Genomic DNA, 13,595 nt, shown 5'->3' with positions numbered 1-13,595 from the left:
TGCAGGAATTTAACCTTGAGGTTACCAGAGCATGGAGGACAGTAGTTAGGCTATCCCTGTTCAGATAGGGGCGTAGCTGGGCCACCAGCCAAAGCTGAAGGAAGGCACTCTGAGCCATTGATGCCACCTGAGCCGCAAAGGATCTAGTAGAACCCCCAAGCTGAGAACCTGCTCCTTCAGAGGAAGTGGAACCCCATCAAGAGCAGGCAACCTCCCAGCCATCCGCTCTAGGGAACCACCCACTAACAGTGCCTTCATCTTATCTGGATTGAGCTTCACTTTGTTGGCTCTCATCCAGTCGATTATCAAGACAAGACAATGGCCCGGCACTTCCACTGTCTCACCTGCAGATGTAAAGGAGAAGTAGAGCTGTGTGTCATCAGCCTATTGCTGACAAACGTATTCCAAACCTCTTAGCAGTTTCATGTAGATGTTAAACAGGACAGGGGAGAGAATCAAGCCCCACATCGAAGCTTCCACGGGGCTGAAAAATACTCCCCTCTGGGAATGACCATCCAAGTAGGACTGCAACCACCACAAAGCGGTGTCACCCACCCCTAATTCGGATACCACGGCTGAGGGTATCGAAAGTCACTGAAAGGTGGCAGAGAAGTAACAGGGACACATTTCCCCAGTCTCTCTCCCGACAGGGTGACCAAAACCCAAGTTTCTGTGCCAAAAGTGGGCCTAAACCCTAATGGAAATTGATCTGGATCTGGTCTGCAACCACCCACTCTAGAACCTTTAGCAGCTGGCCAGTAGTTTGCGAGATTTTCTGAGTCCAGGGAGTGTCTCTTGAGAAGTGGCTTTAGCACTGCCTCCTCCAAGTAGGCAGGGACCACCATCTCTCATAAAGAGGCATTAACCATCTCCCTGCCCCCTCCCTGCTGGTTTTTATCAGTCAAGAGGGGCAAGGGTCCAGAGTGCAAACGGTCTCCCTGACGCATCCAAGGACCTGGCATTCAGCCCCAGCAGCCACCGTCCCGAGGGCTGGCCGATAGGACAGCAGCAATTCCCCAGGTTGGAGGAGGGGATGGCAAAGGGCACAGTCACCAATTGCCTGTGTTGTGTGCCCCTTACTCGGCCTGCCGCCCACGCCATACCTCCCCCTACCTTGAACCACTGTGATTGGGGCCCCCAGCTCTGCCTCACTCCTCTCCACTCAGGCACATCCAACAAAGAGACCTGACTTTGACCACAAACTAGTTGTCAGTTAAAAACAGTTAAAATAATTAAGACATTTTAATCTTGCATGCACAGTGAAACACATTTTACTAGATAATATATATGAGTCTCCTGAGGAATAATCACAGGTGATCCGTAGTCCCTAAGAACATGAATTGTAAAATGGGAAACTAAAATGGGCTCAGCTGTAGAGCAACGGTGTCTTTAACAAGATTAATTTGTCTTTATCTTGACCGGTAACTTTCAACATACTGTATATTGAAGAACAATTGCTGTTTTATACACTGTGGTCTCATTATTCATGAGATCTGATAAGATAATGAAAACTCAAAAATAAAATCTGCAGGTGCCAGTCATTCTTAAAACATTTATCTATGTTCTGCCCAGCCATGATTCCTTACTCTAGAACAGGCGTCCCAAAAATTACCCGGCTTCGGGCCGGTGCCTGCAGCGCTGATTGGTTTAGCTAACATTATACCTGGACATGCTAGAGGGAGAGCACGGCAACATCTGAAAGGTCCCAACAGTTGAGTTTCTGCAATCACTTACATTTCCTGCAGTGGCTTTTACTCAAGTGCCACACGACAAAGACATTTTTGCAATTGCACGACTGCAGAATCTCCCCGTTGTTCTATCCTTCAACTTATTGAATTTGACTACACATAGAAAAGCATCAAAAGATGTGAAATGCTTCAGACTGGGAAATACCTTTAACATTTTTATCTACAGTTTTGGTTTAAAGAACAAAAGCCTTCCATCTTGTGTCAGGGACTGGGCAGATGAGAAGGAGAGATGGAGACGGCCATCCCTGGAGGCTTCCAGGCAGGAGACAGATGAGGATAGCATGGGCCCAGGTTCATGATGGTGGCACACCCCAGAAGAGGAAGCAAAGAGCTGGGAAACAATGGAGGCTGAGGAACAGGAGCAAGCTAGCAGATGCACTAGTCCTGAACAGAGACAGGAGTCAGAAGTGGTAGAAACAGTACAGCAGACCGTTGACACCATGCCACTTGAAAGCCTGGTAGAGCCCCTTCCTCCTCCTAGAACTAGGCTCTCCCTTCCAGTATCAGGACAGAAAGATTTCATTGCTGGCCACCGTAGATGGCAGGCAGGAGGGGTATGGAAGCTAGGAAGTAACTGCCAGAGGGGTGGAGTAGGCACTCTGAGCAGCGGCTCAAGATTGAGGGAGCATATTCCGTGGTCTCCATGTATTTCTGTTGATTTAAATAAAAGAACTGAAAGAAGCTCTTCACGTCTCTGATTTCACTAGGTAGTTGGTCATGTAAGGCAACATAATAAAATGTTATATTAGTTCATACACAAACTCGATTATTGAAATGGACAGTAGGAAATATAATAAGTGATCAAAGTATACATCCACAAAAAGTAAATTTAATTCCATACTTTTTTTCTGGTAGGAAAAATTGTCTTGCCTGAAAGTATGCTCTACTGGGATTAATAGGATTAGGGTTGTATTATTAGATACCAAAACAGTGGGGGGGGGAGCTAAACTGAGCAGAGTTTCAAATAACTTTCTTTTTCTTTTTCTTTTTTTAACCCCAAGCCATTTCCTGGGTCTTAACAGGTCAATAATTATAGTTTAGGTTCGTGTGAGACATATATTCAGCAGGTGAGTCTACCCATTACTGTATTTCTATGCCTAGGAAAGTGGTGCCTGTTGAATTTCTGCTTGTACAGTTATTAAAGGTGTATGGAAAAGGCGAAACATTCAAGCGACAACAAGCCGCAAGTTACTTACAGCCTTAATTGCACTTAACTGGCACAATCCCAGCATTTTCACCAGGATTTTTTTTAATGGAAGTATGCCAGTTTTGTGGATTAGAGTCTGGCTTCAACTGAGAACAATCTGTTACAAAGTAGTCACATGAGAATCCCAGTGAAGTATATTGCACTACTCCATAAGAAGTTTTTGCAACCTTAAACCCTTGGGAAGGAAAGGAAAAACTTTGTTAATCACAAACATACATTCACTGCAGTTTAGAACCATGCTGAGGAAAAGTTTTGACCAAGTTTTTGACATTTCCTATTTCTCAGAGCTATAAAAACCTTCTATCAAGTTATGACCACCTCTCTGTGCAAATAATAACATGGTTGGGGTTTTGCCCCCAGGAGGCGAGGCTTTCTCCTTCAAAATCGACAAAACAACAAGCTGCAATTGCATCTAGATTTCTAACCCAATGCCAAGCTGATTCCAACTCCCCCCCCCCCAATTCCTTCGGAGCATGTGGGTGTGTGTGTGCGCGCGCGCTCTGCTTCGCCTCTCCTCAACGTCCCGGGGAGCGCGGATCTGCGGCGGGCGGAGTCCCTCCCGGGCGGGGGGCAGCTCTGCTCTCCGTCGCGGCGCGTCTCGGCTGGAGCTTCCCCGGCCAGCGCGGCCAGTCAAGGTGCCCTTACCTGTTGATTTTCAGAGCAAAGGCTCTCCTGTCCGAGCTGGGCAGCGTGGCCATGCCGCTCGCCGGCGGGTCTCCTCCTCCTCCTCCTTCCTCAAGCCCTGCTGCTCCGGGCGCCTCATCGGCAGGTCGGGGCAGAAGAAACTTCCGCCTTTTCTGTTTTCTTCCTTGAAACCCGCAGGCGACGGACGGGGAGGGGCCAGGGACTCTTCTGCCGTCGCGGCGGCCGGAGGCAGCCGGTGTCGCCGCGTCCCGCAACGGAAGGAGCACGTGGGGCCGGAGCTGCCCGGCCCGCTGGAGGCTGGAAGGGCGGGCGGGCGGGCGGGGGTTGGACCCCTCAGGCGGTGAGGGGGTGTCACATTTTGAAATGTGGCGTGGCATAGATAAAAGCATCCCTGCAAGTGAATCTAGCTCATCAGGGAGAGGACTAAGCTGAACCATTTCCCCTGAAAATGGCTTTCCATTTTTAGGTGTGAGTCGTCTTCTTCATACATTTCTACCCTGCCGTTTCTCACATCATGGAATGTATCCTGCCAATCCATACCTGTGGCTCCCAGGCCGGGCACTGACCGGACTCCAGACCTGCTCTGCCCAGCTTGTTAAAACGTTACGCCATTTAATACTATTATTACTCTTTTTTAACGGCTTCTAAGTGCCACCGAAGACGTTTCTTTCGTTTTGGGAGGAATCGCTTTCCTTATGAGCCGCCGCCCGAAGTCTGAAGGGGTCATGTCAACACATGTCAGTCCCGCTTTGGAGATCTCCACATGCGTTAATCCGATCGGGGACGCTGCGCTGCGCTGCGCTGCGAGATCTCCTCGTCCTCCCTTCCTCCCCGAACTTCTTTCTTAGCTTTTTTCCAGCACTGGGCGGGGCTGCAGTTTGGGACTCTTCTGCATAATAATGTGCACAAACGACCGAGCCGCCCTTGTTATCTCCGTGGCCAAACAGTTAAGAAAGTTGCGAGAACGTGTCCGTTGCTTGCACAAGCTGCTCTTTTTGCAAACGCTTCCGTTCAGGAAAAGCTAGAGATGATCGCTCATTGAACAAGATTCGGGTTTCGATCCAAGGGAAATATTGGGCGGCGGCACAGTGGGGCTCCTCCTCGGGATAGAGTTGGGGAAGAAGCACGTCTGGGCATTTAGAAGCAGCAGCAGCAGCGCGTGCGAAACGCACAACGCCGAGAACGCGAAGAAGCCCACGTGGGTTGTGGATTTAATAGCTCCTGTGCCTGGGGTGGATTTAATAGACAAATAAATACAAATTAATAATCGCAGGTTATGAAAACAAATCCGGGCATGTGAGCAAATTAGGCACTCAATCTAGCACAGTACAGGAGAGAAAGCCTAAGCCGCCATGCAATTTAAACATGTATTTTACACAGCACGGAGGAAAGAAAAACGACCCCAGGATATCTTCACCACTTTTTTTTCCTCCGTCCACCCTTATATTTCATTGCCCCACCTCCCATTCTGCCCAGGTCACAATGGGACTTGGTATATTGAAGTACAGTGGTACCTCGGTTTATGAACACAATTGGTTCCGGAAGTCTGTTCATAAACTGAAGCGTTCATAAACTGAAGCGAACTTTCCCATTGAAAGTAATGGAAAGTGGATTAATCCGTTCCAGACGGTCCGCGGAGTAACCGTTCATAAACTGAAGCAAACTTTTCCATTGAAAGTAATGGAAAGTGGATTAATCCATTCCAGACGGGTCCGCGAAGTACTTAAACTGAAGCGTTCATAAACTGAAACATGGGTGTAATTGGTTCCGGAAGTCTGTTCATAAACTGAAGCGTTCATAAACTGAAGCGAACTTTCCCATTAAAAGTAATGGAAAGTGAATTAATCCGTTCCAGGTGGGTCCGCGGCGTTCATAAACCGAAAATTCATAAACCGAGGTGTTCATAAACCGAGGTTCCACTGTATAGCATTCATACATGAACTTTTCAATTTGTGCAGCAGCTCTGATGCTCAGAGAATATAGATTAACAGCATATACAAAAGTTTAATTCCTTTCCACTTCTAGACAGAATACTGAGATCCTAAACCCTGTACTGAAGTAGGTATGTATAGGGTTGTGCTGTGGATCAATTAAGATAAATTAGACTAGAGCTAACTGTGTGCCTAGGGCTTGCTGATCAGAAGGCCGGCAGTTCGAACCCTGTGACGGGGTGAGCTCCTGTTGCTTGGTCCCAGCTCCTGCCAACCTAGCAGTTCGAAAGCACGTCAAAATGCAAGTAGATAAATAGGAACTGCTACAGCGGGAAGGTAAACGGCGTTTCCATGTGCTGCTCTGGTTTGCCAGAAGCGGCTTTGTCATGCTGGCCACATGACCTGGAAGCTATACGCCGGCTCCCTCGGCCAATAATGCGAGATGAGCGCGCAACCCCAGAGTCGGTCACGACTGGACCTAATGGTCAGCGGTCCCTTTACCTTTTTAACTGTGTGGGAGTCAGCAAACAAAACTGCACAAATTTCTCTTATTTCAGAAAAAAATTAACCACCTGGCTTTTAAATTACAGTGGAACCTCGGTTTATGAACACCTTGGTTTACGAATTTTTGGTTTACAAACCCCGCAGACCCATCTGGAACGGATTAATTCACTTTCCATTACTTTCAGTGGGAAAGTTCACTTCAGTTTATGAACGCTTCAGTTAGTGAACAGACTTCCGGAACCAATTGTGTTCATAAAGCGAGGTACCACTGTACTTGGATTGCTGGTCCACCTAGGACGGTAAAAAAAGATAAAAATCCTTTTTCAGATTAGTTCCAATGAGAAATTCTCATAACACTCATAACATGGATTTTTTTATTTATTTTTTTAGCCAGGAGCATTTTCACAGTCCAATCCTGCACATTCCACCAAGAAAGTGTGTGTGGTTGCAGATGCCGGGGTGAACAAAATGCATTGGAATGACAAATGGGGATAAACAAAAAGTTGGTATGATTCAAAATGTAGAAATGTTCAGTCTGAAGTGCCATCTAGTGGCTTCATGGACAATCACAAGGATTTTGTTTTTACCATCAATACAGTACAGTACTGTATTGCTAAAGGCAATTAAAACACCTCTGCAACTAAAGAATCCCTGCAAAGTCAGCCACCCTTATAAAACTTGAGCTGTTTGCATCAACCTTAAATATTAGTATTTCACCTAAACATACCTTTTTTAATAATGTAAGACTTGGTATTTCGCCACTGATTTCTGCTTTTTATATAAATAATAATAATTTTTATTGGATTTTTACAATTGTATATTCAGTCAAACAACACAATATAACATTTGTCATATAAAAGACAAAGAAACCCTCCCCCCATGACTTCCCTCAACCTCTCCTTCTGCTTCATTAAATATTTGCTAATTCTGCTTAATTATTACCTTATTTTTTATAATCTTCATCGCTTCATTGATTACATCTTACAGTCAGTTTCATTCCATGTTGTCCTTACTGGGCCCAGTATACCTGAAGGAGCGTCTCCACCCCCATCGTTCTGCCCGGACACTGAGGTCCAGCTCTGAGGGCCTTCTGGCAGTTCCCTCGCTGCGAGAAGCCAAGTTGCAGGGAACTAGGCAGAGGGCCTTCTCGGTAGTGGCGCCCGCCCTGTGGAACGCCCTCCCATTAGATGTCAAAGAGAAAAACAGCTACCAGATTTTTAGACGACATCTGAAGGCAGCCCTGTTTAGAGAGGCTATTAATCTTTAATAGATTATTTTATTTTTCTGTTGGAAGCTGCTGAGAGTGGCTGGGGAAACCCTGCCAGATGGGTGGGGTATAAATAAATTATTATTATTATTACTTAACCTTTGATCTTATTTTCTTACTTGTAAGTATTTAATCAAACCCTGTTAGTGAGTCCATATCTTTACAGTATTTCCGTAAATACAACATAAAAGGTTCCCAGTCTTTTTTAAATTCTTCATTATCATTGTCTGCTTGTTTTTCATTTCTTACTTCCAGGTACTCTATCACATCTACAATATTTATTATATTATCCTTCATTTGTCTGCCCGGAAGTAAGCCTGCCTGATCATGATTAAAATTCCCTTTAATATTGTTTTCATCCTGTTGGCCAAAATATTAGCAAACGGTTTATAATCATTACCAGCTGTACCAGCCACGTGTTGCTGTGGCTCAGTCTGTGTAATTGAAAAGAAAGCAAAGAGAACGTGGATGATCCCCTGAGTGGCTCCAGCAGGACCATCACCCCCCACCCGTCCCCTCCTCTTGGTTCTCGTACCTTGTCGTCAAGGCCTCCTGTCCATAGCTGCCAAGTCTCCCGTATTCCCTGGGAAACCCCCATTTTTCCAGCCATTCCCAGCTGGAAAAACGGTTTTTTTTTTGTTTCCCCCCCCGGTTTACTTACCGCCCGGGGGAGGCTTCTTCTGCGCATGTCTGGAGTCTCTGGACATGTGCAGAAGCAATTTCTGGCGCCGCAGCCATTTTGGAACTGGGCGGAGCATGCTCAGAAGCAACTTTAGATGCTGCTCTGCCCAGTTCCAAAATGACCGCAGCGTGACTTCCGGCGCGGTGGCCATTTTGGAACTGGGCAGAGCATGCTCAGAAGCGACTTCCGGTGCTGCTCTACCCAGTTCCAAAATGGCGGCAGCGCTACTTCAGGTCTGCCAATCCCTTATTTTTCCGGCAGGAACTTGGCAGGTATGCTCCTGTCCCGGTCTCTCCCCTGTATCGCTCCCGGGCTCCTGTAGGTGGGCCCCTCATCTGCTCGGTCAGTCAGAGATGGGTTAGAGTTCTCCTGTGTAGGTGCAGTATCTCCCCCACCCGTTCCCTCCGAGGCAGCGGCAGTGTCGGAGGTGGTGGTGGAGGGGCCCAGCTTGCCTCTTGTGCCGTTAGAGGAGGCGGAGGAGGCGATTTTGGGGCCTGGGCTGGTTCTCAAGGTCCAGCCTGGATCTTAAGGTGGCGTGGGCGGCATCAATGGTGGGGCTGGCCTGGTGAGGTGGGAGGAGGAGGAGTTGGGGCGGGTGGTGGTGAGGGAGGAGGAGGAGGAGGGGTGTGTGTGGTGTGGTGGTACCACAGAAATGGCATCTGTTCCTTTGACGTCCACTGGAGGGAGCTATTATTTTTTCACAAATTCATGTTTTTACCTGTGACAGGTATCACATCTGTGTAATCTAAGTTTACTGGAATGTTGTGTCCAAATTTCAACGCAATCTGTCAAGCGGTTTTGGAGAAAAGTGGAGACCCACAAACATGCACATTTTATATTTATATATAGATTTATTAGTCAAATTGGCCTATAATTTTTTATTGGTGTCAGGTCTGTCTCTTGTTTAGGAATTAAAGTTATGTAAGCCTCTCTCCATGTGTCCGGCACCTTCCCAAACTTTGAAATTTCATTCATTGTCGCTTATAATGGTGCTAATAATTGTTTGTATAATTTTTAATATAATATTTAGCTGTCAGTCCATCTGGTCCTGGCATTTTCCCTGTTTTTGCCAAATTGATTGTCTCCAATACGTCCGAAGATTATTGGGGCATTTAAAATTACTAACTTATCATCTGGGAATTTTGGTAATTTCCTCTATTTCAATCTTTTTTCTGGTCCTATCTTATATGAATCTGCAAGATTACTTGATTTGAATATAACTCAAAATAGTCCCCTAATATTTTTCTGCCTTTTCTAACATATTCAGGTTGTCTAGCAGATCTTCATTTAATCTCCATCTAAAAGTGGAATGTTGTTCATTTTGCAATTCTAAAATTAATAGATTGTGGTCTGATAATGTTCTTGGCAATTATTCTGTGTTTTTTTTTACTCAGTTCTAAATCTTCAGAGATCCACATTGCACTAATTCTTGCACTACTTTCATGCACATGTGAGAAGAACGTGAACTCTCTATCTAGAGGATTTTTGACTCTCCATACATCTATCAAATTTAAATTCTCTGACAAATAAAACAAACTTGTTGGGAGTCTCCCTTCTTTAGTCTCTTTTTATAATTGTTCTGTTCATTTCAAGTGAAAACACCCCATTTAAATCACCCACTAAGATCATTTTCTGATCAGCATATTGCAAAAAAATAAAAATAAAATATGTTTCTAAAGCTCAACAACTTCAATCCTAAAAAAAAAGCTCAACAACTTGTTCACTTCATCAAATCTGGCCTTTTTTGAAAAAAAGTTTGGACACCCCTGCATTAGGGGCATAGATTCCAATTAATAAGGTTTTTTTTCCACCTTGTACTACTATCTGTACTCCATTCACTCTTCCTTGCTCATCTTTTTTAAAAAAAAGGGCTCAAGTTTTTGTTTAATGTGCAAAACCACAGCTTTTTTTTTATTTGTCTGCTGCTATAAATTCCATCCCTAACTTTTTATTACTTAAAATTATTTTATGTCTTATTACTACATGGGTCTCTTGTAGGCATATTACATCTATATAATAGGTAGGCAAACTAAGGCCTGGGGGCCGGATCCAGTCCAATCGCCTTCTAAATTTGGGTGACAGACGGTCCAGGAATCAGTGTGTTTTTACATGAGTAGAATGTGTGCTTTCGTGCCTGGTGACCTAGGTAGTTCGACATACAGCTAAACCTTCTTGTCTTCGATGGGAAAGAAAAAAAGACTGTTTTTTTACTTTTAATCCTATACTTCATTAACAGTCAAGAACGAGGTAAAACAAATCGGATAAGACAAATAATAAGTGTGAAGACAAGTATTAAATGGTAAAACAACGATACTATCTTGCAGGTGGAGAACATGTAACAAACAGCCCTCCCTCTGGTACCCTCACACCCACTAAACTCCTCCTCTAAAACCCCTCAGCCACCAACTATCAGCAACTGTCGTTCTTGCAATATTCTTTTTGGCCAGTAGGTGGAGCCACGATACCCAGTACAATAACAGCCCATACAAACTAAATACATTTATGAACTTTGCCCGTGCCAAAGGCACAACACTGGCACTAAGTAAAAGTGAAACAAAGGAAGTGCCATGGTCAGATCACTTCCTGGTGCAACAGGACTTCTCTGTGACCCTTCCCCTCTGTAGGGAGGTTGGACCAATTCAGATGGTCCGCCCCTGCCCCTTAATGGATCCAAATGATTTCGAGAGAGTGGTAGGGGATGTTTTATCCCATGTTGATGCCTTTCAGCTGATTCCCTGGTTGCTGGAATGTGGAGTTAACCAGGGCTATTGACTGGCTCTGAAGCACCCTTCCAATTGCATGGAGCCTGGACAGCCCCATGGTTTCCCCCAGAGATGAGGGCAATGAAACAATCACTGAGATAGTTAGAGTGCTGGTGGCAGAAAACTCATTTTGAATTCGACCGGACAAGGGTTAGAGCTCAACGTCGAGCCTACCAAGTGGCGATAGTGACGGCGAAGTGGACTTTCTTCACTGCCTCTATGGCATCTGCAGAAAATAGTAGCAGGAGACTCTTTCAGGTGGTTCGCAATTTAACAGAACCACCTTTGTCACCGGGGCATTGCAAAGATTTTTGCAGATAAAGTCACTCAGATACAAAAAGAGGTAGACTCCATCGTGGGAGCAGGGCCAGGGCGGGAGAATTGCATGGAAGCAATTCCAATCTGTTACCTCAAAGGATGTGGACAGGCTGCTTGGACGAGTGAAACCGACCACCTGTCACCTTGATCCTTGCCCATCCTGGCTCATAAAAGTGATGGGCTCTGCAGGGTGGTGAATGCTTCCCTTTGGGAGGGAGCCTTCCCAGACCCGCTGAAAGAGGCGGTCATTAACCCGCTTCTTAAAAAAACATATTTAGACCCAGCCAATATGGCCAACTATCGCCCAGTCTCAAATAGTGTCTCCACCCCCATCGCTCTGCCTGGACACTGAGATCCAGCGCCAAGGGCCTTCTGGCAGTTTCCTCAGGTGTAGTCCCGGTGGTGCAGGGCAAAGCCGCGCGGAAGCTGTGCTGCGCCCTGCAAGGGCGGGGGCGCCGGAGCAATCTCCGCACCTCAGCACCAGGGCGCCCGACCTGCTTGAGACGGTCCTGAGTTCCTTTACCCTTGTTCTAGGGCCTCCTCTCTCCTCTGTTGCAAATGAGAAATAAAATATTCCTTGCTTTCACTGGGTCCTGCCTCTGCTCAATTCTCTCTGACCAATGATGGCCACCTGCCCCTGCGGCCCTGGCCCTGCCCCACCCCCACCCACAGTTTGCCTGGTGGGACTCACACAAAGCAGTGTTTATGAGCAGCCGTCTCTCCATGTGGGGCTGATGAGGAGACTATTGGCACTTTTTCAAAGCCAAGTGAAAACCAAACTGGGACTTAACTATAACCAGCTTCTCTGATTCAGGAATGGAACATAGCTCTATGGTTGGACGGAAGAATTTGCCATTTGAGAGGGTGCTTCTAATTGCTCTTTCCACCCTTTTCCTGCAGGAACATCCACCCCACAGTGCCACATCCACGAGAAGGGGCCTGGTATTGCCATGCAGAACAATCCACCCAAGCACGGTCTTTCACAATTGATTTTAAAATCATTATTTTTTTTAATTCACAGAAGTGTGTGTGAGTGTGTGTGTAAAATAAAAAAATTCCTTCAGTAGCACCTTAAAGACCAACTAAGTTTTTATTTTGGTATGAGCTTTCGTGTGCATGCACACTTCTTCAGATACAGTGAAATAGAAGTCCCCAGGCACTTATGTAGAGAAGGGGTGGGGAGGGGGTGGGGATGGGGAGGGGAGGGGGGATCACTCAGAAGGGTGGTGGAAGTGGGTGATTGACTGACTGATAGCTGTTGATGACCGAAAACGACTGCAAATGGATTTGCATGAAAAAGCAAGGGTTGAGATGGCTGAAGATCGCTTTATCATGTATAATGAGATAAGAATCCGATATCTCTGTTCAAACCAGGTCCCTCCATGGTTTTGAGCTTGGTGATAAGTTGTAATTCAGCAACTTCTCTTTCCAGTCTATTTCTGAAATTCTTTTGTAGTAAGACAGCTACTTTGAGATCTTGTATAGAATGTCCTGGGAGATTGAAGTGTTCTCCTACTGGTTTTTCTGTCTTCTGGTTCCTGATGTCAGATTTATGTCCATTTATCCTTTGGCGTAGGGTTTGGCCTGTTTGTCCAATATAGAGAGCTGAAGGGCACTGTTGGCATTTGATGGCATACACAATGTTAGAAGATGAGCAATTAAATAGTCCTGAGATGGTATGTTGGATGTTGTTGGGGCCAGTAATGATGTTGTCCGGGTGTATGTGGCAGCAAAGTTGGCATCTGGGTTTATTGCAGGCTCTGGTACCAGTGTCCATGTTAAGTCTGGTGGTTGTATTATTGTGGGTGAGGAGTTGTTTAAGATTGGGTGGCTGTCTGTAGGCAATGAAAGGTCTTCCTCCCAGAGCTTGAGAAAGGGAGCTGTCATTGTCCAGGAGAGGCTGTAGATCTCTGATGATGCGTTGTACTGTTTTAACTTGGGAACTGTATGTGATGACTAGTGGTGTTCTGTTATTTTCTTTTTTGGGTCTGTCTTGCAGCAGGTTCTCTCTAGGTATCAGTCTGGCTCTGTTGATCTGTTGTTTAACTTCATCAGGTGGATATTTTAGTTCTAAAAAGGTTTGCTGTAGATCTCTTAGGTGAGATTCTCTGTCTGTAGAGTTGGAACAGATGCGGTTGTAACGTAGGGCCTGGCTGTATACGATGGATTGTTTGGTATGTTTGGGATGGTAGCTAGAAGCATGTAGATATGTTTGTCGGTCAGTTGGTTTTCTGTATAAGGTGGTGTCTATACGTCCATCCTGTATTTTTATAGTAGTGTCCAAAAAATGTATTTCTTGCATAGATTGGTTCATTGTTAGGTTGATGGTGGGGTGAAAGTCATTGAATGTCTGGTGGAAGGTTTCCAGGGTCTGTTGTCCATGTGTCCAGATAATAAAAATATCGTCAATGTATCGCAGGTACAAGAGAGGTTTGAGTGGGTAGGAGTTAAGGAAACGTTGTTCTAAATCTGCCATGAAGATGTTGGCATACTGTGGGGCCATGCGGGTGCCCATGGCTGTGCCGCTGATC

General features: G+C 45.6%; 1 protein-coding gene across 7 annotated transcripts in view; it reads right to left on the bottom strand.

The window, feature by feature from the left end:
* DOCK8 (dedicator of cytokinesis 8) overlaps positions 1-4,395 on the bottom strand; it is a 165,703-nt gene extending 161,308 nt beyond the window's left edge. For 5 of the 7 annotated variants that reach the window (XR_009558306.1, XR_009558305.1, XR_009558307.1 and 2 more), the window contains exon 1: positions 3,601-4,394. Coding sequence is in view for 4 of the 7 variants with exons in the window: in XM_035100305.2 (XP_034956196.2) it covers positions 3,601-4,037 (437 nt within the window). In the remaining 3 variants the exon portion in view is untranslated. Of the gene's footprint in view, positions 1-3,600 lie in introns of all 7 variants that reach the window. The other 2 variants (XM_060280050.1, XM_035100303.2) reach the window with 2 other exon arrangements.
* Between the last annotated feature and the right edge of the window lie 9,200 nt (positions 4,396-13,595).

This window comes from Zootoca vivipara, chromosome 11 (assembly GCF_963506605.1).
Source record: "Zootoca vivipara chromosome 11, rZooViv1.1, whole genome shotgun sequence".
Classification (NCBI taxonomy): domain Eukaryota; kingdom Metazoa; phylum Chordata; class Lepidosauria; order Squamata; family Lacertidae; genus Zootoca; species Zootoca vivipara.
The sequence above is the reverse complement of the archived record's forward strand: the minus strand, read 5'-3'. Positions and strand labels throughout refer to the sequence as shown.